General features: G+C 40.2%; 1 protein-coding gene across 1 annotated transcript; it reads left to right on the top strand.

The window, feature by feature from the left end:
- Positions 1-1,884: 1,884 nt before the first annotated feature.
- EIF4E (eukaryotic translation initiation factor 4E) lies at positions 1,885-20,736 on the top strand (the record flags this gene model as incomplete). Its single annotated transcript, XM_079534412.1, has 7 exons — positions 1,885-1,902; positions 10,359-10,465; positions 12,100-12,195; positions 13,970-14,033; positions 16,043-16,156; positions 18,555-18,694; positions 20,622-20,736. The coding sequence occupies 7 exons, from the start codon at positions 1,885-1,887 to the stop codon at positions 20,734-20,736; spliced, it is 654 nt and encodes a 217-aa protein (XP_079390538.1).
- Between the last annotated feature and the right edge of the window lie 3,786 nt (positions 20,737-24,522).

The following is a 24,522-nucleotide window of genomic DNA, read 5'->3' as shown; positions in this document are numbered from 1 at the left end:
TTTGCACTCAGCAAAGCAGTAGTTTTCTTCCATCTTGGCTGGGATAAGTTTTACAGGACTTGTAATTTATTTAATCAATGGCCAAGGGGTGGGAAAATACAGCTGCTGCAACTCCCATAGTTGTGGTTAGAAGTACACGTCTAACTGGCAGCAGGACAAAGTCAGCTAAAACACTGGAGCAGAACATCGGCAAAACATCACGTGTTAAGACCTTTTGGTTCTTAAATGACAGTCCTTTCACCTTTGGCTTCTCTCTTTAAGAGGACCCTACCTGGGATTCTGTCTTTAAAGATATTACCTTCTGAGCAAAATAGGATAAAACATGATCGGTCTCCCAGAAGCATAGCTTTCCAGTAAACCAGCTTTAGAGTTTTTACAGGCATTCAGATGTTTAATGTAATATCTCTGTAGTTTCAGACACTTCCTGACCAAAGAAAGCTGACATGTCTGCATGGCAGCTCATGTGCAAGCGCAACTGCAGATTAAATCCAAAATGTTCTGTGGCCCACTGAACTATAGGCATTCGGTTGGAGGACACTGTGCCCAGGTGAGCCTTGCATGCCTTGAACTGCCAGATGGGCTGAGGAATACCAAGCTCTGTGTGTTCAGGAGGTTGGGAACTGACTCTGGAGCTGTCCTACAGCAGTGTGGTAGCCATGCAGCCCTTGCCCTTGCACAGGCATGGCTGTGGAGCAAACTATAATTCCTTCCTGTGAATTACTGAGGAGAGTTCTATGTCAGACAGACACACGTCTAACAGTTGAGAACCCTTGTGCTTCGTTTGCCAACAACCAAAGCACTCTGCCTGAAGCAGATGTAGCTGTGTGTTATCTGCTACTGCTCCCTATGATGCAAAAAGGAAATAAGGGCATATGAGCCAGGAGGAATATGTAGCACGCTCTGGATCAAATTCCTTATCTAGACAGGAGTATGTGCCCAGGGCTTGCCAATTTACAATATCCCGACTTGGAAGGGATGCACAAGGATGAGGGAGTCCGACTCCTGGCTCCACACAGCACCACCCAAACATCAGGCCGTATGACCGAGAGCACTGTTCAAACGCTCCTTGAGCTCAGGCAGCTGGGGCTGAGCCCACAGCCCTGGGCAGCCTGCTCCATGCTCCCGCCCTGTGGTGCAGACCCTGTCCCTAAGCCCAGCTGCCCCTCCCCTGACACATCTCCACGCCATTCTCTCAGGCTCTGTCATTGCCAGAGACAGCGGAGCTCAGCACCATTCCCTCCGCTCCTTGTGAGGAGCTGTAGGCTGCCATGAGGCCTCTTCTCAGCCTGGTCTGCTCTGGGCGGAACAAATCCAGGGGCCTCAGGTTTGTTTACTCGTAACCTCTAAATATTCAGCACCAGACTAAGGTCTGCCTAAATCTCGGTGTGGAGAACGCTTCTCCCTTTGCCTCTCCCGCAGACCTACAATGAGCTCTACGACCTTTGCATCGCGTTAGCACAACCCGCGGGCCCTTCGTAGGCTGGATCTACCCCTGCTCTCACCGTTCCGGGATTAAGGCGGCGGGCACGCCCGGCTTCCCAGCGCCGCTCCCTGCGCGGAGCCACCGGCCGCCAGAGGGCTCCGCGCGGCCTCCCCGCGTGGCGGAGCGGCGGAGCGGCGCCGCGTGCCCGCGCGCTCCCAGCCTGCCCCGTGCCGCGGACTACAGCTCCCAGCAGCCACCTCGCCGCGCCCGGCGCCCGACGGCCGGCGCCCGCCCTCCCCCTTCGCGAACGGCCGCCGGGCCCACGTGACCGCCGCGCGGCCAACCGGGTTTGTAGCCGTTTTTTTTTTTCGGTTTTTTTTTTTTTTTTTTTTTTTTTTTTTTTTTTCCCCCACCCGCCCCTTCCCCTCCCCGCGGCGCTGGTGCGGCCAGACCGAGCTAAGATGGCGACCGTTGAACCGGTGAGTGCCTCTTTCCCGCTCGCCGCACGCCGCTCCCTCGCGCCCCGCCGCCCCCTCCTTTCCACTCGCTGCCCCTATTCCTTCCGCCGCCGTTCCTCGGCGGGGCCGGCCGGGCCGCGCGGTGCCGGGCCGGGGGCGGGCAGGGCGGCGGGGCCGGTGCGGGGCGCACGCACGCACGCACGGCGCCGGGGGGAGGGGAACGCGGCGCGGGAGGTGGCGGGGCCGCGGGCCGCGGCGGCGCCCTTTGTGCCGGGCTTGGGGCGGGCGGGGGCCGCCGGTAGGTGGACGGCGGCGGCGGCTGGACGGGGAAGAGGAGGAGGCGGGTGGCGCCGCGTGTGGCGCGCGGGGGTGGCCATGTTGCCGGGCCGGCGCGGCCCGCCGCTAACGGCGGCACTAACGGGTCCGAGCGGCCGGGGGGAGCGGCAGAGAGGGCGGCCCGTCCGTCCGTCCCGCGGACGGCGCCTTTCCGTCTCGAAGCCCGCACGCCGATGGAAGCTTTCTGGGCACTTCGCGATAACTAAAAACGTCATTCTTTTTTCCTACGTGTGCTTGTGGTGCTGCGCTCTTACAAGCGCTGTTCCTGCCTGCGTTTCCCCGAAGAACTGGAGCAGCTGGAGCTGGTCGAGGCCCGCTATCGCTCTGCTCCCGTGGGCCGTGCGTGACCGCCTGGCGATGGGGCGAGGACCAGAGGCTGAAGGAAGGGCTCTTTGTGGCTGCTGCTTACCGACCGTGGGGAGCCCGTGCCTCCTTTGTGGCACTGGGCGTTTATATCCAATAATCACTTCGCTGTTTTAAAATAAAGATTAGTTGTAGTTTGTGAGGCAGGTGGCCCTATACCCTTTTGTAGAGGATGTTGGCTCTCTTGCAATTTTCTTCTATGAACAAAAAAACTGCCTTTATTAGCAAGGAGTGATGGGGTTGGTCAGCGTCTGTGAATTGCCTGGCAGTTCTGGGAAGGCAGAGCAGCAGTTGTTGGGGCAGCGAGCTGCAGTACTCTGCCCACGGTCATCAGCTGCAGTGTTAGGTATTGGGTTTGGTGTCCCATACCCGATCTTTCTGAGCTGTAGCTGCATTTCCAGAGGTGAGAGCTTTGTGTCAGCTCACTGCTTTGTAATGGTTGCTGAGCTTGGTAGGTGTTGGGATAAACAATGTGTCATATTGATGGCTGCTGGGAATGGGAGCTATGCAAAGAGCACAGCTTTGTAACTCCCTTAGCTGTGATGCTGGTGCGAGCATGACCATCTCTGTGCTGCTCTCTGTCGATTTTGCACAAGTGTGTGTCCGCATACTGAACTAGATCTGGGGCCTTATTGAGCCGGATAGAAACAATGGCTTTTGTCACACCATTTCCCAGTGAGGTTGGTTCCCCAGATTCAGTTTGTCGTGCAGTGATAAGCAGCTGTGCTGACCCAGTGAGAGCGGAGGATGGAGCAACGCTTAGAGCTGTTCAAACAGCATTGCTGCCGAAGGGTCTGCCTGCAGTGAGATATGCTTGTCTTCAGGAAATAGCTATCAGCTATGCTTGTTTATTTCTAAATGTTTTTTTAATAGTTAAGCTTTTGTTTATTATTCTTCTAGATGGCTCACATTTCTACCTAAGCATGGAGTCAAACCTACGTAGTGACAGAGATCTTAGATGCTTAGTGTTGCATAAATACTGCGTAATGTTCCACTGAACAAATTAATTCTATGGGGATGTGAGGAATTTGATTATCATGTGATCATATGGAGCTTCTGTTCCTGTAGACCTTCAAAATCTTGTCTGAGGTTTAGCAGGGTCCTGCTCCACATTCTCAGTAACATATAAGTTCTAGAATCGTTTTATATCTTATTAAGGGACTGGAAAAAACTTACTGAAACTATTTAGGAATATTGAGTACTGCAGAGTGTCCAGCTGCTAAGAAAAGCAAGATTACTCTGTATAAGTCTGTTGTACAGTGGCTTATACTTCCACTGCAGAGAAAATGTGATCATTTGCAAAATTGAATAGTAGTATCTATTGTTTTTTTTTCTCTTGTGCTGTCCCAGATGGTTGCGCTTCTAAGACTGTTCTAGATTAATTTGTCTGAATATGCAGAAGTGTCCTATTAGTTGGTTCATCTATAGCCTCTGAGGATTACTGTGATCAGATGACACTGTGCAGAAGTCCACAAAGTCAACAGTGAGACCAATAGTAATGCTTTAGTGAACAGTAGTTTACCAAAGGTGACTTTAAATTAAAATGTAGCCATGGAAAAACTAACATGTTAGTGGGATAAGTTGTGTGGAAGTAATTTATTTGGGAGCAGTTGATCCCTTATTGCTCAGATTGGAAACAAACATCAAGATTCTTTGTTTTTCTTTCTGACAGCTACTTTTGCACTTGATCAAATGTGGTTCTTAGATATCTAACATCACATTTCAAGAGTATATTCAAGTCATATAACTTGAGAAACACTTGTTAGGCAAAATAGTCAATAGGTAGGACTCAAAACTGAGCTGATCTTCCTTTAAATGAAATGGTATTACTTCTAAGGGGGTATAAACATAGTGGTATAGGGTCTTGAAGTTCTGGGGAGTTCAAAATACCTCTTCAAATACAAAAGGTGCTGAGAGGTATTAGTGACAGAAAGGTGGCATGTAAATTCAGTGCAGGCCAGGTTCAGCTTTAGGTTTACTCCTATTACTAGGCATTTCAGCTATAGCCTTGTCCCTCTCTGGTTGAAATCGGTACAGTGCTCAAGTGTGGTACAGTCAACATAAATGTATCTTGTGTGCTGTTGAATAATTGAGAGCTTGTAGCATGAATTGACCTCCTCACTTTAAATTACATTTCTGGCAATACGAAGCCTCCTATATTATTTTAAGAGAAGGAATGTGTTGGGCATCATGTAACTGAGATAAACATCTTTCTGAAAGCAATTTAAGAACAGATGTGCTTCACAGAGCATATTGAATTTCAAACTTATTTTGAGCTAATGCATTAAAAATAGTATGAGTCTGTGTTATGTTGCTTCTGCTGATTCAGCTTGCAGGTCTAGAGGTACATAGGAAGTTTTGATGATGAAGCGTGACCGTTTGGTAGCTCTGTAAAGATCAGTGTGAGCTTTGAGTGGACAGGGCAGGGAATCAAATGAGCGGTACTAGAAGACAGCGTGAAGTGTGAAAGGGAAATTTCTTAAATCCTAAACTATAATATTTTTCTACATTGTTCATAATGTGAAGGTATTACAAGTGTTGCCTGTAGATTTATGTGCTATGTAATGTTTTGTTAACTGCCTGAAAATGACACTTGCCCTTCATTAGTATGTAGTGGATGTAAGGAAGTAAAATTTTGACTATTGAAGTTTTTCTAAATGTGTAGAACGGTTGTTGAAGTAAATAATCTCTTAATCAGCACTCCATTTTTTCTTGCGTCTAGTGCTGTTTGTTCCATTAGCTTGTGTATGTTATCTGCTTTAATTGGGCATATCAGTCTGATTTCTGTGGTTGAGGAACGACCCCTCTGAGCATCCCTATGCTACTACATTTTAAAATGAATTTCTGAAAACTGAGTATCTTAGCTTTTCAGCCAACAATGTGCAATTCCAGCCTTGGTTGCAAGAATGTCTCTATATACTTAGAGTCATTTGGGTGCTTTTTTGTCTGTTATGTAGAATTGTTGATTATGGAAATGAGAGATGTTACACGGTAACTTTTTATTCCTTGAGTTATCGGAGCTGTTTTCAGCAATTTTGGGGGGGGGGGGGGTTTGTGTATCTTAGATGTAGCACGAAGTGTTGCTAGTCATCTTTTCCCACCTGTAGGTTTCACGTTCCAGTAGCGTGGGCAGCAGTAGAGCACAGACTGGTGTGAGATGTGGCAGTACTTACTCAGTCTCTTGTTCCTAATCTTCCTGTACTCATGTTGCATTTCTCTCCTGATTTGTTGGGGTATCACTCACTTAAAATCAAGAGCCATGTTTGCTTCCTAACGGTGAATGCCTTCTAGAAGTCTGTGGTGCTCTAAGTTACAATGTATACTGTCAGGGTAGTTGTTCCTTGTTAGGCCTTGGTATGTTATACCTAAGCTTTTTTTGTTCTGGTGCCTGGAAAGCCATTTTTTGTTGCTGGATTTGCAGTAGGGTGGTACTGGTACCTTTATTCCAATTAGTAGTACATATACTCCATGTGATCTTTACCTCTGTGTAGTCATTCCTGAGTTGGGCATCAGTCCTGCTGATCTGTACAGTGCCATGTTTGTTTTCTGTTTTCTCTCAGCACATAGGATTTGCTTGTGGGTGGGCTTAAATCTTTTTTTTGTCTAGAGTATTTGAGATAAATAACTCTTGATTTTTGTACTGTGTGAATAGTTGTCTTAACTGTGGTGCAGTACAGGTATCTACAAGTAGCACCAGGAGATAACTGACATGCTTTTGCCCTAGACATCTGCTAACTAGAGCACACATTTTTCTTCTTTGGAAACCTGAAGTGAAGAGGTGGAACCGCTCAGATGTATCTTAGTTTGGTTTAATTCAAAGAAACTGCACAAGCTTCTTCTGCAAGCTGAATTCTGTGAAGTTGCACCAAGAATGCATAGTGGTGTGAGGTTGCTTCCTTCTGGAACGTACGTGTCATTCTTTTAACTGGACTTCCTAAACAACTTTTGTAGATTATTAAATCATGGATGTGGTCTGGGCGGTATCTGCGAACACTGGGTGGAACCTAGTCAAGCGGGTTGCTTCTTTTAAATAACCTGACTATGCAGTTCTTGCAGTGAGCAGCACCCATTTCCTGTCCCAGCAACATGCACACCTTCCTTTCATGCACTGGTCATTATGTGCTGTGGAGAAGGAATGAATAACACCAATTAAGTCTGCAAGTGTCAGAATGCAGGTAACGTGCAGATAGGCACAGTCACTAAGTGCTGAGTAGGTGAATGTTTCATAGACTTCTGCAAGCTGATTCCTACATCAAGAAGCATGTGGGTAGTGAATGTCACTCCTAATTACGTGCTGTTGTGTTTGAGTAGTAGGATTGACCATTTGAAGCTTTCCAGTCTGGCTGGTAATGCTACCATCTTTCATTACATCTGTTTTAAAAGCAACAAACCCGGTGATGGTAATAGTAGACGCAATGTCAATTTTAGGTTAAAGAAGGAATTAGTTAATGAGCAATAGTAAAATACTGTAAATGAATGTAAGTCTAGAAGCCCAGAAACTGTGGGTGGAGGCAGACTGTTTTTAAGTTAATAGTGCAGCAATTGCAGGACTTCAAGGTGTGAACTGGTAAAATGCATGAAACATAACTTTAGTTCGTGCTATATTTACAGCATCATGTAAAGGCGGTGTTGGGTGCGTGCTTGTGGTTTGCTGTAGGATTTCAGTAGCTGGAAAGAGGTTGAGCACAAGAAAGGGATTCTGGCGGTTACTGAATTGGCGTGCTTTGTGTTTGATTAATGGGAAATACTTTGCTGTACAAACACTTCTGTTTGGTTGGAATGGTGAGATAAATGAGATGAAAAGAAAAGGGAGCCGGTATGGTTAACTAACTAAAAATGAAAGTGCTGCTTATTTTGATGGATAGCGCTGGGAAATAAAAGGTAGTGCATATGAGCTGCTTTAAGCTTCTGCCTGAGATTAAGCAGAAACGTTCTGTGATAGAAGGCTCCGCTTCCAACTTTACACCTGTTTCCAAGTTTATTCTGATGTGTGCAGTTGTACTATCCTTGATGGAATCCTCCTCAGGCTGGGCTCGTGCTCAAGGGGAGCTATGTGGTCCTGAGCTGGGACCATGGCCAAGTCTTAGAAGTGAGTTGTCATGTGCTGCTTTGGGCAACAGCTTGAAAGGATGGGTAGTCTGAGTTTCATTGAAGTTACGCAGCTTTCAAAACATCTTAAGAGACTTATTATTATGGTGACTTAAAAACATTTCTGCGGAGTCAGATGTCTCCATTTGTTCCAAAATGGACTTTCATGTGGTTACCCTGTCAAGGGTGACCATTGTTATATAGGGAGGTATTGAGGCTCATTGTGTTTTTGCATTGTCTGCAGGTGCTATCTTAAGCCTTTCTGGTGTTGTCTTCCATTAGAAACAAGAAATTGCATCTATATGGTAGTCCTGCATGTGCTTGGTTTTGTATTAATTCTTCCACTTGGGATTGTTATGTTTTTGAAAGAGTGACCTGGGAGATGTGAGGGTCAGCTCTTTGCATGTTGAAAGCTCTTTGCTGAGCAAATATGAATGAGTTTGGAAAGTACTCTGCATTTGACAAAATGCTGTTGAATATAAAAGTCTTTAGCACTTGACATTACTATGTACAATTGATTTACAACTGTAGAGTAATGTGAATGTAAAGCAACTATTAGTGCTAACCCTTGCACTTAGTTTACTTCCCAAATACTGATCTTTCCTTTTTTTTTTTTTTTTTTTAATTTGCACGTGTAATATTTCTGGAACCCATCAAATTAAGTCTTTGGCAGGCCATTCTGTGTACACCTTGATTTCATGTAGTATACTGCAAGCTGAAACTCAGGGGAGCTGCTGAAATACTGCTTTGGTGTATTTGGTAGCTTTTGTGCACTGACCATCTTAATTTCTTCTTTGGGACTCCTGTGTGTGATTAAAGGGAAGGGTGTGGATCTAATCCCATCAGTTTAAAAATAGATGGGCCTAACACTGGAAATCTTACTCTAGATAAGATTTGAAATGCTCATTGGTGTTCTATTGATTTCTTGAAGGACTGTTTAGTGACAGTATTTCACTGGAAGAGATGGGACAGATTGGCAAGCCCACAGAGGCAGTGTTAAGTAGTGATGGATCTTTTTAGTAACTCTTCCGAAAGTATTTGTTCTGTTAAAAGAGGTGGGAGATTGTACAACCTACCCCTCGCAGGGTGTAAATCAAAGCAGTGCTGTAAGTGTCGCTGCCCGTGAGGCCGCCTTATCCCAGTCTGAGCATGGGAGTGTATGAAAGCCTTCTTAAATGTGGTATAAATTATGTTTTGCTTTTGAACTCATGTCTTTACTAGACTGATAAAATAAGCTTTTTTTTTCTTCTTCTTCTTTTTTTTTCTTTTTTTTTTTTTTCCCCCCCCCAGGCATGAAGGTGTAGTTTCTCTGAAGTTAACTATATTGCTATACTTAATTGATAATGAAAGTCTGTGTTAAGCCAGGTCTCTGGATGTTGCCAGAAGAGTTTGTCAGCTGGTCTTGTGAAGGTTAAGTGCTGCTTGTTATCACTTCAAATCCATCTCACTTTTCAGCAGCTCTGGTCATGATAAACTGAGTAACTTGGGAATTGTTCCCTTTATTAGATGACTGACTTAATCCACTGATTTACTTATTCCACTCCTACGTTACTTTATTCTTTTAAGACCACAAAAATTAAGCTCAATTTAAGTGCAACTTTTGCTTTGCTGTGTTGAGGAATGACTAAGGTCTTTGGGCTTGCTGTAGTTCGTATTTGTTTATAGTCCTGAAATGCCTTTTCTGGATTTACTGGAGGAAATGAGCTTTATTGCTCGTTTCTTGCCTTATTGCAATATTCTAGCATCAATTGCAGATTAGGGAGAGATGGTGGTAACTGGAGAGAGCATTTGGGCTCACAATAAAGCTTTGTATTCCAGCTCTGAAGGTATGCCATTAGAATTGCAAACCTGGCACAGTGGTTTCTCAAATGACAAGCTTGATGGGGAATTTTCGTGCAAAGGGAGTGTTATTTCTCTTTTGGGTTAAAATATTTGATATCTCTAACACTGTAGAGATTTTTGGGGGGGGGGGGGGAGGGAGGGGACGGACCAAAGATTTGGTCAAACCTGTGGTAAATCATGTGAAATTACATTTCAGTTTGATGTTTGAGAACTAATACATGTTTAAATTATGTTGCTTGGTGCCAGAAACTTTGTTAGCAGTGATGTTGCAAATAAAGATACCTACTTACCAGCTTAGTTTCCCCCGCCTGTAATATATAGTTGCTATGTAGTAGCGACTGTATATTGAGGGGTTCTGGGTGTGTCTCAGGCTTGTAATAGCACATTTTTCTAACTAAGCAAGGATTTTGTACCTGTTTGCAGTGATGCCTTGTCTTATCCAAAAATCATCATATTTTCATTCTGAAGGTATTTGTGTTCTGGGAATTAATATAGAGGTTCCTATTCTAGATAATGTACTGTACTGTTCATTTCTGAAATAACTCAGCCGCATCTTAGTTGAATACAAACAGCTAAGTTCAGTGAACAGAGCTGGGAAGAAATGACAGACAGCAAGTCAATAAACAGCTCAGTGTGAACTGCAGCTGGTATTGTAGGGCCTGTTCAGGTGCTGAAAGATAAAGGAATACAAATTGTGCTTCTGTGATGTGATTTGACACCCTGCCCTCCCAGTCCAATTTGAGTTACAGGAATTCTAAGTTTCTGCGGTCTTAAAGTTACTTGAAAGAGCTAAAGTACATCAGTAAAAACTGAGAAGGAACTTATTAATAAATCCTTTCTTCAAACAGGAAACCAATCCCAACCCTCAACCTTCAGAAGAGGAGAAAACCGAGCCAGCGCCTACTCAGGAGGTTGCCAGCCCTGAACAGTATATTAAGCATCCACTACAGAACAGGTGAGTAGCATGAAGCCATGATATGCAGCTGAAAGTAGTAAAGCTGCCTTATTTAGCCAGACTGCTTATTAGACTTGAAATAACTGGAATGGCTGGTGTCTACAGTAATAATGTCATCACCTGTAGGAAACACAGCAGAAGAAACACTGTGAAGAGCTAATGCATATGCTTGTATTAATGTCTCATCAAGTGAAAAAGCTGTAGGGCACCTGAATTTTCATTTTTATCAAGAAAAACATGGAGTCACACTTGGAAATAGAAAAGAGGCATTGAAAAATCCAAGCCCTCCTATCTAAATTCTCTGTTTAGCATTCAGAAATGGGTGCTACTTAATTTAGTAAGCTACTAAAGCTTTCTGACTGTGCTGCAGAAACAGTAAGGGCTTCTCGAGTGTAAAATTTCTTGATAAACCAGAAGTTGGACTGACTTCCTGCAGAAATTTTAAGCTTACAGGTTGAATTTGTTTAAATGTGCAAAGTGACTGCAGGAAAATACATATACCTCAAATAGAGCAACTGGGTGCTCATTTCCTCAGCTAAGGAGCTGCTGAGAAGTTGCTGTTAAGTGCTGCCCTAAAGAGAACGTATTGCAGTGTGGCTGGCCTCTTAACTTTTTCTTTTTTGAGCAAACAAGGAGAACTATATGGCACGTTTCATCTTTTCCCCTCATTCTCTTCTGTCCACTTCTGTCCCTTTTCCTGTGAACACTTTGCTTAAATTCTTGCTGATGCTTTCCTATGAGTGGGTATGGGGCTTTTTCTAGAAAATAGGTTAGAAATAGTCAGAAAGGCTCAGCAAATGGATACCAAGTGATTTCAGGAGTACTGTGGGAAGATAAATCTTCTCTAGTGCTAACTTGAGTCAGCTCAATACTCCTGAAGTGATCAAAATGAGGAATAGGCCTGTTCTGTTAAATGCCTCCTGAGGTATTCCCTTCCAGCATTTTAGACAATATTCTTTTGATTCTTAAGGAATGTCTTTGAGTATAAAGATATTTATTTTTTTTTTACATTATGTTGAACTTGTACTCAGTTGAGATGTGGAAGAAAATAGGGTGAAGAATTTAAGTAAGTACTCACATATACAGATCTAAAAACCTGAAGTGAAGTTTAAGCTGGTAGTTTTATAAACAGTGAGTTCAAGTGACTTACTTACATCTGCTCTCCTGGTGTGTGAATGCTAGGGAGGCATTCATATATGTAACCTTGGGATGCTAGAATTAGCTTTTGACTTTTACAGAGAAGTTATGGAAAAGGCAGCTGAATTCCTGATTGGACTAATTGATGGTGCTTCAAACCATGATTGTTACAGGCGGGAGGACTTTGCAGTTTGCCATTGGCAAGAAGGGGAAACATCTGAGGCTTAGATATTTAGTCTTAGAAATGACCCAAACGCATTTGAAATAATTACCTCAATGAAATAATCAAGTCTTGCATGACTGTTCTAACTCTAAGGTGCATATTGCACGGCTGGATTTTAGAAATTAGTTTTTCATGTTGCCTGCTAATGAAAACTGCTTTCCATGCTAATAATCTCTCGAGGCTTGCTATTACTTGGTATATAATCAGTACTGAATTTTATTTTTAATGTACTTTAATTCTAGATGCTATTATTCTGTATTCTCTTCTCCTTTAGATGGGCGCTCTGGTTTTTTAAAAATGACAAGAGCAAAACTTGGCAAGCAAACCTCCGTCTGATCTCAAAGTTTGATACTGTTGAAGATTTTTGGGCGTAAGTAAACATGTTTCAGTCTGTGCAGTGTTGATATGTGTTAGCTAAGTTTATGCCAAAATCAGAAGGCATAAAGTTCTTCATTAACCACAACTCTTTGGAAATACTTATAAAATTGAAGGCCAGGTCTACTCCATTTTTCAGAATGCGCCAGAACGTGACCTTTGAATTAGGTATAATTGGAGAAGTTCTTCATACTTTAAATGCACGTATTTTTGCTGTTAGCAGTGCTTATGGTCGTATATACGTAGCATTCATTTAGAAAATGGCATTTGTGCAGTACTGACGTGAATCTGTAAACTCTCAGAGGATCTGATTGTCTTTTAGTTCCAAATTTTGCTAGTTTGTTACATTCTTAGTTAGCTGGCTTATATGCAAGAATGCCTGTATCTGAAGCGTAGTATTTGGAAGACTGATGAAAATTAGAGGCATCCTTGACAGAATGGTAGGTGTTTCAGAAGAAAATTAATTCCAAGTTATAAGTCTACGAAAACAGAGGAAGAAACCCTTTTGAGGAGAGACTCGTGTTTTTCAGATGCTTCAGTTAAATTCCCTTTGCTTACTGGAAGATTTCACATTCCAAAATAATGAGATGTGGGTCAGGGAATGTTCTGTGCAAGCTGTATGAGACTGAGAATGGGAAAAAAAGCATTATATACTTGATCTTAGCTGCTATGTGCTACTTTGAGCATTATGGTTCTTAGGGTTTCTGGTGCATGTCTTCTTTCAGATCTGTATTGTCTCTTAAGCATGGAGTGATAAAACTCATCAGTGAAAGTAGCACCACTAGAGAAAAAATGCGTTAAGATTTTAAGCTAATATTTGTCAGTGCAGTCATTGGAGGGAGGGGAGTAGGATTCTGTTCTTGAAACCAGTTTTTGTATCCCCAGTGGAATGTGTGATAAATGGTTTGAAGCTTATCAGTATGGTTGGTGATGATAAGTTTTTGAGCTACATAATGAAGACTGTGGAGAAAAAGTGTCAGATATCTCCAGTCAAAGTATAAAATAAGTCGCAGTAATTAGGCATGGTCCTGTACTAAAAAGAAAACTGTTACTTGGTCTTGGGCTACAATTTAGTGTTAGATGCATGCTGTTTTCTGAAGTCTCACCTTAGCAGTGCAGGAAGGGAAAGCACCTGTCTCCTTGCTAGGAGGCCGTATATACTGCCTTAACTTTCTAGCTCTGAATTCTGTAGCTGTGAATTTAATTCTGGCTGTATTTTGTATTCTTCCAGTCATCTGTTCTTGCCTTTTGTGTTCTTATTTCAGTTTGAATTATCAGGCCTACAGTCTTCAACTACAAAGTACTGTAGTGAATAAAATCTATTTTAATGCTTTTTAAAATCTCTCTGCAGAGAGAATAACCATAGGAGTATAGATTGTTATTCCATGCATATATAGAGAGAAAGAATACACATGCACAAAACTTTCTTTGCTGCATGAAAGTTCAATAAGTTATGTTTTTTTTTTTTTAACTGTTAGAACTAGGTTTAGAAGAAGGAAAGGTATTTCTGGAAAATACTGTGGTATAAGAGGCCATACTGAGGTATAAGTGTTGATGAAACCAGCTTCCATTCTGCTTCTCTAAGCTAGAACTTAAAGCTAATGCTTTTGTGCTCCTGGGAAAAAAGCAAACTAGGTAACAGGGTTGCTTCCGAATAACTGTAATGCTGTTTAATTTTTGTATTTTATTCAGTCATGTCCTAAATTCTTTAGGTTTTGTGCCTTAAAATAATGTTTAGTGTTTAATCCTGCTGTTTTTCCCTCCAATAGTTTATACAACCATATCCAGCTCTCTAGTAATTTAATGCCTGGTTGTGACTACTCGCTGTTTAAGGTATGCTTGCTACCCATTTTTCTTCAGTTGTGGATGTTGATCGATGATTTCCCAACTAAGCAAGGCAGTGTCCAAACGTTTCATTTCAGACATGTAGGAGCACGGTTGGAGGTGTCCTAAAAGTGTTAATTTTTAGGAAGTCCCAAACATGTGTGCTCTGAAAATCACGGTTATCAATACTGAAAATGGAAGTAATTCCTGCAGCATTTTAAATACAAAACACTTTGATCTGTAGTTATATTTTCATTCTAGCTTTTAGATGTTTATATGAATAAGTCTTAATTTTATGAAGAGAGATTTTTCCAGTTCTGTCACTGTCACATAAAATTAGATAAAATAGTTGAGTTCTATGGAGAATTGCAAAGTGCTCCAGCATTTAGAATGAATACTACTAGCCAGCTGCACAGCACTCCTGTAATTAATTTTTATGATGCCAGTTAAGTGCCATATTGCTTAGGCATGAAATAGAAAATTGTACACAAGGCTGACAGTTATTGAGCATTCAGGTTAGCTAATAGAAAATGCCAAGGAGAAATTATACATGAAATCCTGCCTCTTGTCTGGAGTGGACATCTGATTTGAAGCTCTCAATTAATTCCTAATCTCTACGAAGTGCTTCTAACATACAGCTTCCTTTCTGGATTCAGATACGTAAATAATCGTGTAAGTACTGATGCCTGGCTTCTCCTTTGCTTATGAAACAGACCCTGGCTGGGACCCCTCAGTAGGCTGTATGCAAATTGTAAATCCCAGCAGCTTTGGGCAGTGAGGAGGTAGTTATGCTTGGTTTTGAGAAGGTAACTTATTTATGTTTAACAATAACATAATTAACAAATAACAATATTTATGTTGTGAGAAACCTTACTGGTAAATGTTAAGAAACGGGTCCCTTCAAATCTTAGGAAAAACACACATCATGCGTGTATTTTTGTCTGAATCCTAAATTTGCCTCTATGTGCATCCATTCAGTGTTTGCATGTTATCAACAGAAACTTCAATTTCCATCTATATGGAGCAGGTATAGAGTTGTCAGCTGTTGTGGATTTGAGTGATCTCTTGCTGTTGTCCTTCAATTGTGACCTCATAAGAGTTCCTCTTAAAGGTGATGAAGCAGTTTGAGCTCTGCAGCTGCCAGTGAGGGTGTTAAATTTGAGAAAGTGAACTGGCAGTGTTCCATCCTGTAGGTTGAACATTTAATTAGATTGCAGCTGAAATTCTATAGTGTGACTCTCTTAATAGCCATTTCTTGTCTGAATTTTTCAGTCCAGAAAATTACCTGCTCTTTTTTAATGACTGACCTTCCTTCCTGAAGTTCAGCGTGGCTGGTAAATACGAGAGTGGCAGCTGACTTGTTTGCAGGTTCAACGTATCCCGAGTCATTTAATGTGGTACAGGGCCTTTGGTAATGCATGAATGAGACTGTAACTTATTTCTAAATAATCTGCTGATTTCTTTAATTTTTTTTTTTTTTTTTTTTTTTTTTTTTTTTTTTTTTTTGTGGCCCTAGTGATTAGAACTCTCTTATTCTCACCCCATGTTGCAGGAAGTCAGAGAGAGACTGCCAGGGTGTTTAGTGAAGTAATCTTCACACATAAATGGAGTACTTGGCCAGTGTTGTGCTGAGTCCAAGACTTAAAATAAGGACTCCAGAATGTGGCTGCTAATTTTATCTGGTTTCAGAGAGGGCAGAGTGGATGTTTGACTTTGCAATGTATTTTATGTTACACTGCGTAGCTAAGGCTTCAGCTTGGGCTGGGAATCTTTCGTGGAAACAATGACTTAAAGAAAAAAACAAAAATAAAAACAACAACCAAAAAAAAAAAAACCACTAGGAAAGGTGTGCTTCTTAAGAAGTTTTGGAACTTCGTTGTTGGCCCTGAGGTATTTCCAGACAAGTATGTATCCCAAACTATACTTCTGGGTGCTGTTTCAATTATCGTTGGTCTGTTGCTTATACCCAAGGGAAAGTATAAACCAAATCTGATATAATTTCTGACTGTTCTTTTCAGGATGGGATTGAACCCATGTGGGAAGATGAGAAAAACAAGCGAGGAGGCCGATGGCTAATTACACTAACCAAACAGCAGAGACGAAGTGACCTTGATCGCTTCTGGCTAGAGACAGTAAGTAATATTGGCCTTAAAAGTTGCAGCTGAAGAAACTTGTGTTTAATACTTAAACTGCTCTGTTATTCCTGTGTGCTGCTCTGGACTTAGTTTCATGCTAACATATTATTCCCATGCAGGCTGAGTTTTGTTGACGAGCTGCATTTGAAACACGATCTTTCGAAATGATGCTTGATGTAGTTGTATGCTATTGAATATTTTCTTAGAATTTTCATGATTGCTGTTTGTTATACAAAACTTTTCCCATAGGATGTTCTCAACATATTTGTACAGCTATCAGAGTAATACTTAGTCTTGAATATGACTCTCAAGTTTATTTTAGCTGCTTACAAGTAATTATTTGTTTACAAATACTCTTACAGGTGAATAGTTCCCAGGTTTTGGTCTTGCTGAAACAAGTTTCAGAATTGTTTTTTCTTCTTTCTATACTTATCCTAACACTAGAATAAGGAAGGAATAGCAAAATCTTCCTATATACTATAAAAAATGTTTTTTTCCCATTGCTGTTACTTGTTTTGGAATATACTTTTTTAGACATTAAGTATACTTTTAGAGATACCGTGTGTCACAGTAGATACGCTGTGGAAAAGAATACTATTGTACTGCCTAGGAACAAATTAAGTAGTCTAAAAGATATGGTCTGGTTTTTAGGGGCAGCTATTATATGCAATATAATGCAAAGCAATTTCACAAAACTAAACTGATCAAGCTAGCTTTTCTTCTCTGCTTCATTGAGAAGAAAGTATTTTGCTTCTTAAAAGGGAGGAGTGGCCTTTGGAATCAAAGTTAAGGTGTCCAAAATAGAAGAGTTTAAGTTGATTAGACATTATACTAGTGGGCAAAGTATGGTTTTATGTGGGTAAATGAAACTCTTGATATGTGCATTTGACCACTCCATTTAAACATATGTGCAAGTCCTTCAGGCTCTTGATAGCCACTTCATGTGGATTGGAAACACATAGTCCATGTAGGCTTAAGACTATAGAAAGCTCTGCTTTTTGTTTACTAACAGGTGACTGAGACATGCTTTAAAATCATCCTGCCTATGTAATTCCCATAATTATTTGTAACCAACTATCTCCAATAAACATCAGTCTTTATCACTCTCCTTTGGAGCAAGTTTTTGTTAAAACTTGTTAAAATATAAGTCTTCACCACTCTTAACTGGAGATTGAACTTAGTTTGAGAAGATTTTCCTCTTGTGTAGCATTCATGAGAAATTTGCTTGACTGGTGCTTATTGAGTATTGTAGCTGTCTTTGCTTACTTATGTGCTGTTGATGAATGTTTTTGAACGTTCATGTGGTTTAGCCTTTAATCTTTATGGCTTTTACCACTTGGTGGATGTGAGTACCCTGCTGTTGGATGTAATCTTTGGTATGTGTAGCTATGCCTGATTTATTTGGTAGCACACCATCCTTCTTATTTCATCGATGAAATCAGCCCTTGCAGTTCTCAGGAGCAGTGGAAGACCTGCTTTGTTTAATATTTTGCAAGAGTGTTAAATTTTTCAAAAGTTTTGACTCCAGAAAATTAATATAATGAGCAGTATGTTTAAAATGTAACGTGCTAGTGAAGTGGCAAAAAAAAGTCCATTTAGAGATGAATACTTCAGTGTGGAGAACAGTAACTACAAGAACTTACCAGCTTTGAATATCTAAAAATTGTGTTGCACAAGTTGAAAGCTGAAGATTTTAAGCATCACTTTCAGTTAGTGACATAACTCCTTAGAAACCTCACAGCAAGTTATCATCTTTGTTATTTCCAAACTTTGCCATTAGAAATCCGGGAAGAGAATCTTGTATTATTTGTACACTAGTGTTGATGCATTACAAACTGTTGAGGATACTGATTTCCAATTCATAGTTCTTAGGAACTCTGGATTTTCTTAAGTAAAATGTTTGATAGGAAATACTTCATTAGATTGCAACTTAAAAAGTGGTACTTGGTTTGCCTTTGAATTCATGCGTTTCAGAATTGAAGTCAGATCTTAGGTGATGCATTGCTCAAATAGTTTCTCACAGGTTCCTTCCAGTTAATGAACGTAAACTAAAATTTGTCTGTATACTTCATAAAGAATAATAAATTCCTTTAATTCCTGCACCTGTTTGGGTCGAGGACTGAGAGGGAGACATAAGTGATCATCTGTCAGAACTTGCATCTGTCAAAACAGAAGAGGCAAACTCGAGGAAGATGCTACTGCCAACTGAGTTTACAATCACTTGTAACATTTGGAACTTTGATAAGACACAACAGAATACTGTTGCTATATGGCTAGTGGATATAAGCAGTAAAACATAATATTCCTCAAAGTCCTTTGTGCACTTGGTGTTTTGTCTGTGGAGCAGAATTCTGACTTTGAACTGCTACTTTAATTGTTAATGTTTATTTTGTAGCTGCTGTGCCTTATTGGGGAGTCATTTGATGACTACAGCGATGATGTATGTGGTGCTGTTGTTAATGTTAGAACTAAAGGTGATAAAATAGCAATATGGACAACTGAATGTGAAAATAGGGATGCTGTTACGCATATAGGGTAAGTAATGTGATTTGTTTCTCAAATGAACAAGACGTGTAACAATGCGTTTAAAGCTGGTTAATTAAAAATTTGCTTTTGGCAAATGTAATCTGAGCAGAGCTGTATTTCACATTCAAGTAACTCACTGTAAAGTTGTCTGCTTCACTGTTTAGTTTCTATGGGCTCGCATCAGCAACTTCATTGAACTACTGTACTCTATTTGCTATAGTATAGAAATAATCAAGAGTTCAACACAGACCTTGGCAGGAGCTTTTAGTTCCATAATGAGGTATTGTAAGTAGTTTTTGTAAATAGTGTAAATTCTGTTTCAGCATGCCAGTTTGTAAAGCTGGCTAGTCACTAACAATAGAGCATTCTAAACTTGTTCTTGGGAAAAGGATGCTTAGAAATGGGAGATGGAAGCTCACCAGCATGTTCTCACTTTTGATAAGAGCTGGGTAGTAACGCATTGCAAAACTACAGATGGTTTTCTTTTTGTCTGTTTACATACTAACCAAATTCTGGATTTCATGGATCTGATGCATGAAATGGTGTGTTCTAGTCTTTGTTTTCATGAAAGACAATAGCTATGTTGTTAAATAGCAGACTAAATGTATTCTCCTTAACAAGTATTGCTAAAACTCATGGATTCTTTTTGCTGTGATATTGATATTTCAAAGTGTTTCATTCAGTCACTGAAGGCCTCTTGAATGTTTACAGTGGTTTACAGAGGTTGTTTCCAGTTCATCAAATTGGTCTTAAGCCAAAATTCAACTTTCAGGCATGGCAGCTTTCAGGATGGCTCCTAAGCATCCAAGTGAGGCACTTGGACCTCTGAATGTGGCGAGGTCAGACTTACAGAGACTGTTTAATTACAGTATGATTTTGTTTGTTGTTAATCACCTTTCAAGTCTCAACAACTGTGGTACACGTCTTCTGCTGATGGAAAATATCTGCTAAGTTTGATGTAAGGTTATTTGAGTACGCTTTAATGTGCTGTTAACGGCTAAGATGCCTCCATTGAAGAACTACCTGTAAAAGCTGAGACTTTGCAAACTGAGAAAAGCTTGAGTAAGCTACCTATTGTCATGTTGCCATAACTGCAAATACACTATGTCAAGCTTTTATTTATATCCAGTTTTAGTTAAAACTGGAGTAAGCTATAATCCTGAAAACTGTCCCATTATGATCAGGGTAAGCTAAAATAATTTTATCAGCACTGAGAAAGCTTGTTCTGTGGCTTAGTCACAGAGGTTGCAACCTACAGCCACTAGCTTACATCCTATACTCTTAATTAAGCTAGCATAGTGTGTGTGGGGGGGATAACGATGACTTGATCTCTGAAGTCAAAACATCCAAGCTGAGATTTTCCTAAACTTTGGTAGGATTTTTGGTTTGGTAGGTGTCTGTGACAGTGCTTTAATGAACTGGGGGCAACAGGGTCCTGCTTTCTGTAAGTTTTCAAAGAAAGAACTGCGAGTCAATTCAACTCACAAGTGTGGTGGTAAGCTGGCTGTATTTCAGGGAATTGCTGTTTCATTTGATGTAAGCTACTTTACCATCTCTGCAGTTCTGGAACTGTGGCTGATGGCTTCTTGATAGTTCTTTGTTTCTGTATGTGTGAATACAGCTTGATGTTGATGATACTCATGTGAATGCAGTAGAATCAGTGTTTTACAGTTATGTACATTATTTTTTGGCAAGAATTTTATACAGATTTTTTTTTTTTTTTTGATGCAACAAACTAGAAAATTCATGTTTAAAGTCCCTCACTTGTACCTGAGAAATTTTCTAAACCATTTCAGTTAGTAAGACAACTAAGCGAATTCAATTAGTTAGGCAACTGTTTGCATGGAAATAGCAGCAGATCTTAAATGCAGCTATCCTGTTACTGATTCCTTTTGAAGAGCTTTGCTTAAATTGTTCTTCTGTTTCTCTTCTCCAGGAGAGTATACAAGGAAAGATTAGGACTTCCTCCAAAGATAGTGATTGGTTATCAGTCCCATGCAGACACAGCTACTAAGAGCGGCTCCACCACTAAAAATAGGTTTGTTGTTTAAGAAGACACCTTCTGAGTATTCTTTCATAGGAGACTGCGTCAAGCAATCGAGATTTGGGAGCTGAACCAAAGCCTCTTCAAAAGCAGAGTGGACTACATTTAAATTTGATTTCCATCTAAACGTTGCTAAGATTTGTGAAAAGTCTAATTCGCCTTTGTCTTGTACTTCTGTGTTCATTTTTTTCTATTTTGGCTGAAGTAACCATTACCAATCAAAATTTTAGTACACCCCCCTGAGTCATAAATGTTTTCCTGGCCCACTCTGTAATAGCTTGGTAGAAACATTACTATTACAAAAAACATTTGTTTATCCACAGTATTGAGAAAAGTTGCATTTCTGTACCTGCAGGAAATTACTCTGTTTTACATTTGCATTGTATGCAGTAACATTTTGCTGGTTTGGAAAAGAGTATGGTGCATACAGTTTTCTAGCAATTTTTTTATACAGCATCACCTTTGCTGTAACCTATGCTGATGGCTGCTAGATTAATTTATTTGTTTTCCCTATTTGATAACATTAGTGATATATTGATTTCAGTTGTTTTTGCTCATGTAACATTGGTGAAGAATTTGGGAATATGACAAAGGTGGAATAAACATTAATTTTGTGCATTCTTTGGTAATTTTTTGTTTTTTTGTAACATCGAAGCTTTGATACAAATTTATGCATTTCATTCAAATTCAGTGATCTGTTTGTGTGATTTCCTAATCATATTTGTGGATTTTTTTTAATGTAACACCATAATTTACATTCCTTACTAGAAATAGTATGTCTGTTTTTGTATCTTACGCTGTATTTTAACACTTTGTATTACTTAGGTTATTTTGCTTTGGTTAAAATGGCTCAAGTAGAAAAGCGGTCCCATTCATATTAAGACAGTGTACAAAACTGTAAATAAAATGTGTACAGTGAATTGTCTTTTAGACAACTAGATTTGTCCTTTTATTTCTCCATCTGCACAGCAAGTATTTGTACTTCTTGTGACAAGGCAGTCTCTGCTGTGGCTTCTCTTGTAGTGTCTTCCAAGAAAGATGAGTCTGGAGCTATGGTTTATTGAAACTTTTACTAAATCCATTAGATAGCACCCTAAATGAAAGTGAAGTTATACTGATGTGGCTACTGTTTTCTCTTAGTGGTTGGTCTAACTGATGGTGGTTTGCACGGTTTCTCTTTTGGCTTTGGTGCATACCAAGAAATCTGAAGGTACTTGAGAGGCCATCTGGTTTCTGGTGGCAGTTACAGTAGAAGCACTGAAGTGAATGGTTCTGCTCTAAATGTGTAATTGCTGTGTGAAATAAAAGTCAAGAGCACTAGAGAAATGGCGACAAAACAAATGTATGAGGAACTAGACAGTCTGTTTTGCATGTCTTCCTGTGAAACAAAACTTTGGTCTGAACGTTCCTGTGGGAGCTGCAGGTTAGTTTGACATGCAGGATTAGGGGAGAATTTTGGAGAAGGCCACTGAGTTCAGTTCTCATTTTGAGTACGATACTAGAACCTTTTTCTGTATAAAAGTAGAGCATACAGCAAATCAGTGTTGTGGTGTTCTTAATTTTTAGTCCTTTAGGATCTTAACAGGACTGTATAGCTCTTTAAACTTAAAGGCAGATGCGTATTGGTTGTTGGTCTTCAATTAAATTCCTTGAAGCAAGTTTAGTCACTCACTGGTGATGAAGCTTTAGTTGAATTAGGCTTTTTGGTCTGCCTCTTAAGTATTTCTACATGCGTAGGTAGACTTAAACACTTTCTTGCACATTTTATAAGAAAGTAGTGCATTAGGTATTACCAGAAAGGCATTGCATTAGCTTCTTAATCTCTGTCTAAAAAGAAACACATAGCAGGTATCTGTGTCTCATGACATCTAAGGATACTATGTCTTCAGTACTGGTCATTAACTAGGATGGGCGTTGAAGGTGGGGAGCACCGCTAGGCTGTTTGTATGCTGGTTTCTATAGATTTTGGTGTAACTGTTTGCCTGCCCTTATTCAGCAGGATTGTAGAGCAAGATGAGTTTGTTTCATAGGGCCATTCATAGAATATAGTAATCTCTGCCTGTTTTCAGACTTGCTACTTCAGTAGTCATCTTTTCAATTAATATAAGCTCAAATTAAGTTTCTTTAAACCATTTCTGTTCTGTATCATAACCCCCAAGATGAATAAAGTTTATAATAGCTTTGACACTTCCTAATAAGCTAGTATTTATCCTAAATAAGTAAGACTTGCATGCATGGAAAGGTTAAGATGAATCAGTTTCTTGAGAGCTAACTTTAGAGTGTTTAGGTACATGTCATTTGGGAGCACTGAATCTAGGCTCACTGAAGTGAGCATAATTCAAAAATGTGGTAGCACTGTCCATCTGTGAAGAGCTTCAAGTTTAAAATGAATGCTCTTGTGAGAAGGATGTAGTGTTTTTGTTTAATTTCACTACAAGACTGAATAGAATATTGTTCAGGATAGCTGCATTTGCCCACCTGGAAAGGTGATTGATGGTATTTTCAGTGTGGTCTCAAATTTCTGAGCCTACTTAAGAAGCCAACTGACTTGCACCGTAGTTTGAAAATTTGCAATAAGTTGACTTGACGCTTTTCATTGCTGAAATATCAATTGCTGTGTTTCTAGGAGACTCGAGTGGAAATTAAATTACATATTTACTTTATCAAATATCTAACCTATGCCTGTGATTTCTTGCCAGAAAGTAATAAGTGACCATGAACCTCATTCTCTCAAAATTGCCAATTGTTTTGTGCTGCATAATGTTGTTATGGTGGTGTAATCTGTATTCTTACAGGATACTATGGGAGAAACCTGAGAGCTGTCCATTCTATGTGTTAATAAAATAGCCACTGCCTTATAGAACAAGAGGCAGTAGACACTTAGATTTGTTTAAATAACTAGTTTTGTACAAAGTATTTACGGTCATTAAACACTGACAACAGCTAACCATTTACCTAAATGTGTTTCAGTAAGCCTGAGAAGACTAGACAATAAATGTCTGAAGAGTCAATTTTGAAGTGTTTTTATATGGTACAAAACCAGCAAAGCAAGGAAAGAAAAAAAAGTGATTCTGTTCAAAGAGGTGCATGAATGTGCCAAGATAGAACCAGGGAAGCAGGGATAAAAGATGAGTACATATGAATCAACAGCTTCTGGGTCTCTTGTAAGTCTTGGAATAGGCAGTGTTTTTCATTAGCCCTTTCTTGTCCATTTGTAGCTTCACTTTCTTGTTTCAGACTGTCTCTTGCTCAGGACAACTAATTTTTACTGAGTTGATCAAGTTATGGAAATTTGGAGGAGTATTTTTTTTTTTTTTAGCAAGACTTAAACTGAGCTTAAACCTTCTACTTAACAAAATGGTATCTTGGCCTACAGAAAGGCTGAGAAAAATACTCTATGGGACCCTTAATAAAAGCAAAGAACATTCGGTTTGGACCTAGTAAAGTGACTCGGATCATCTTTGGTGTATGTAACCTCGTTTCCAAGAAGTTTTGCATTTGAGTCTGGAGCTGATGGTTTTAAAACTCTCTCTGCACTGGAGAGAACTAAACAATGTGGTTGAGCTTTCTGGTGAAACTCATAGAGCTTTCAGGCTGCCTGGTTCTTAGTTCTTGATGTTTTCTGTATGAATCCATTGCCCTCTTGAGAACAGTCAATGGTTTCCACAGTTTTCAGTGAATAGGTTTTAATTATGTCTCACAAAGTTCGTAAGGCAAATGCGTGCTTTCTCGTATTCAGCAAGACGTCGTCTTTTTTTGGGAACTGAGGTTGTATGACAGGAATTTACTTTGC

This window comes from Tetrao urogallus (assembly GCF_951394365.1).
Source record: "Tetrao urogallus genome assembly, chromosome: 4".
NCBI classification, from domain to species: domain Eukaryota; kingdom Metazoa; phylum Chordata; class Aves; order Galliformes; family Phasianidae; genus Tetrao; species Tetrao urogallus.
The sequence above is the reverse complement of the archived record's forward strand: the minus strand, read 5'-3'. Positions and strand labels throughout refer to the sequence as shown.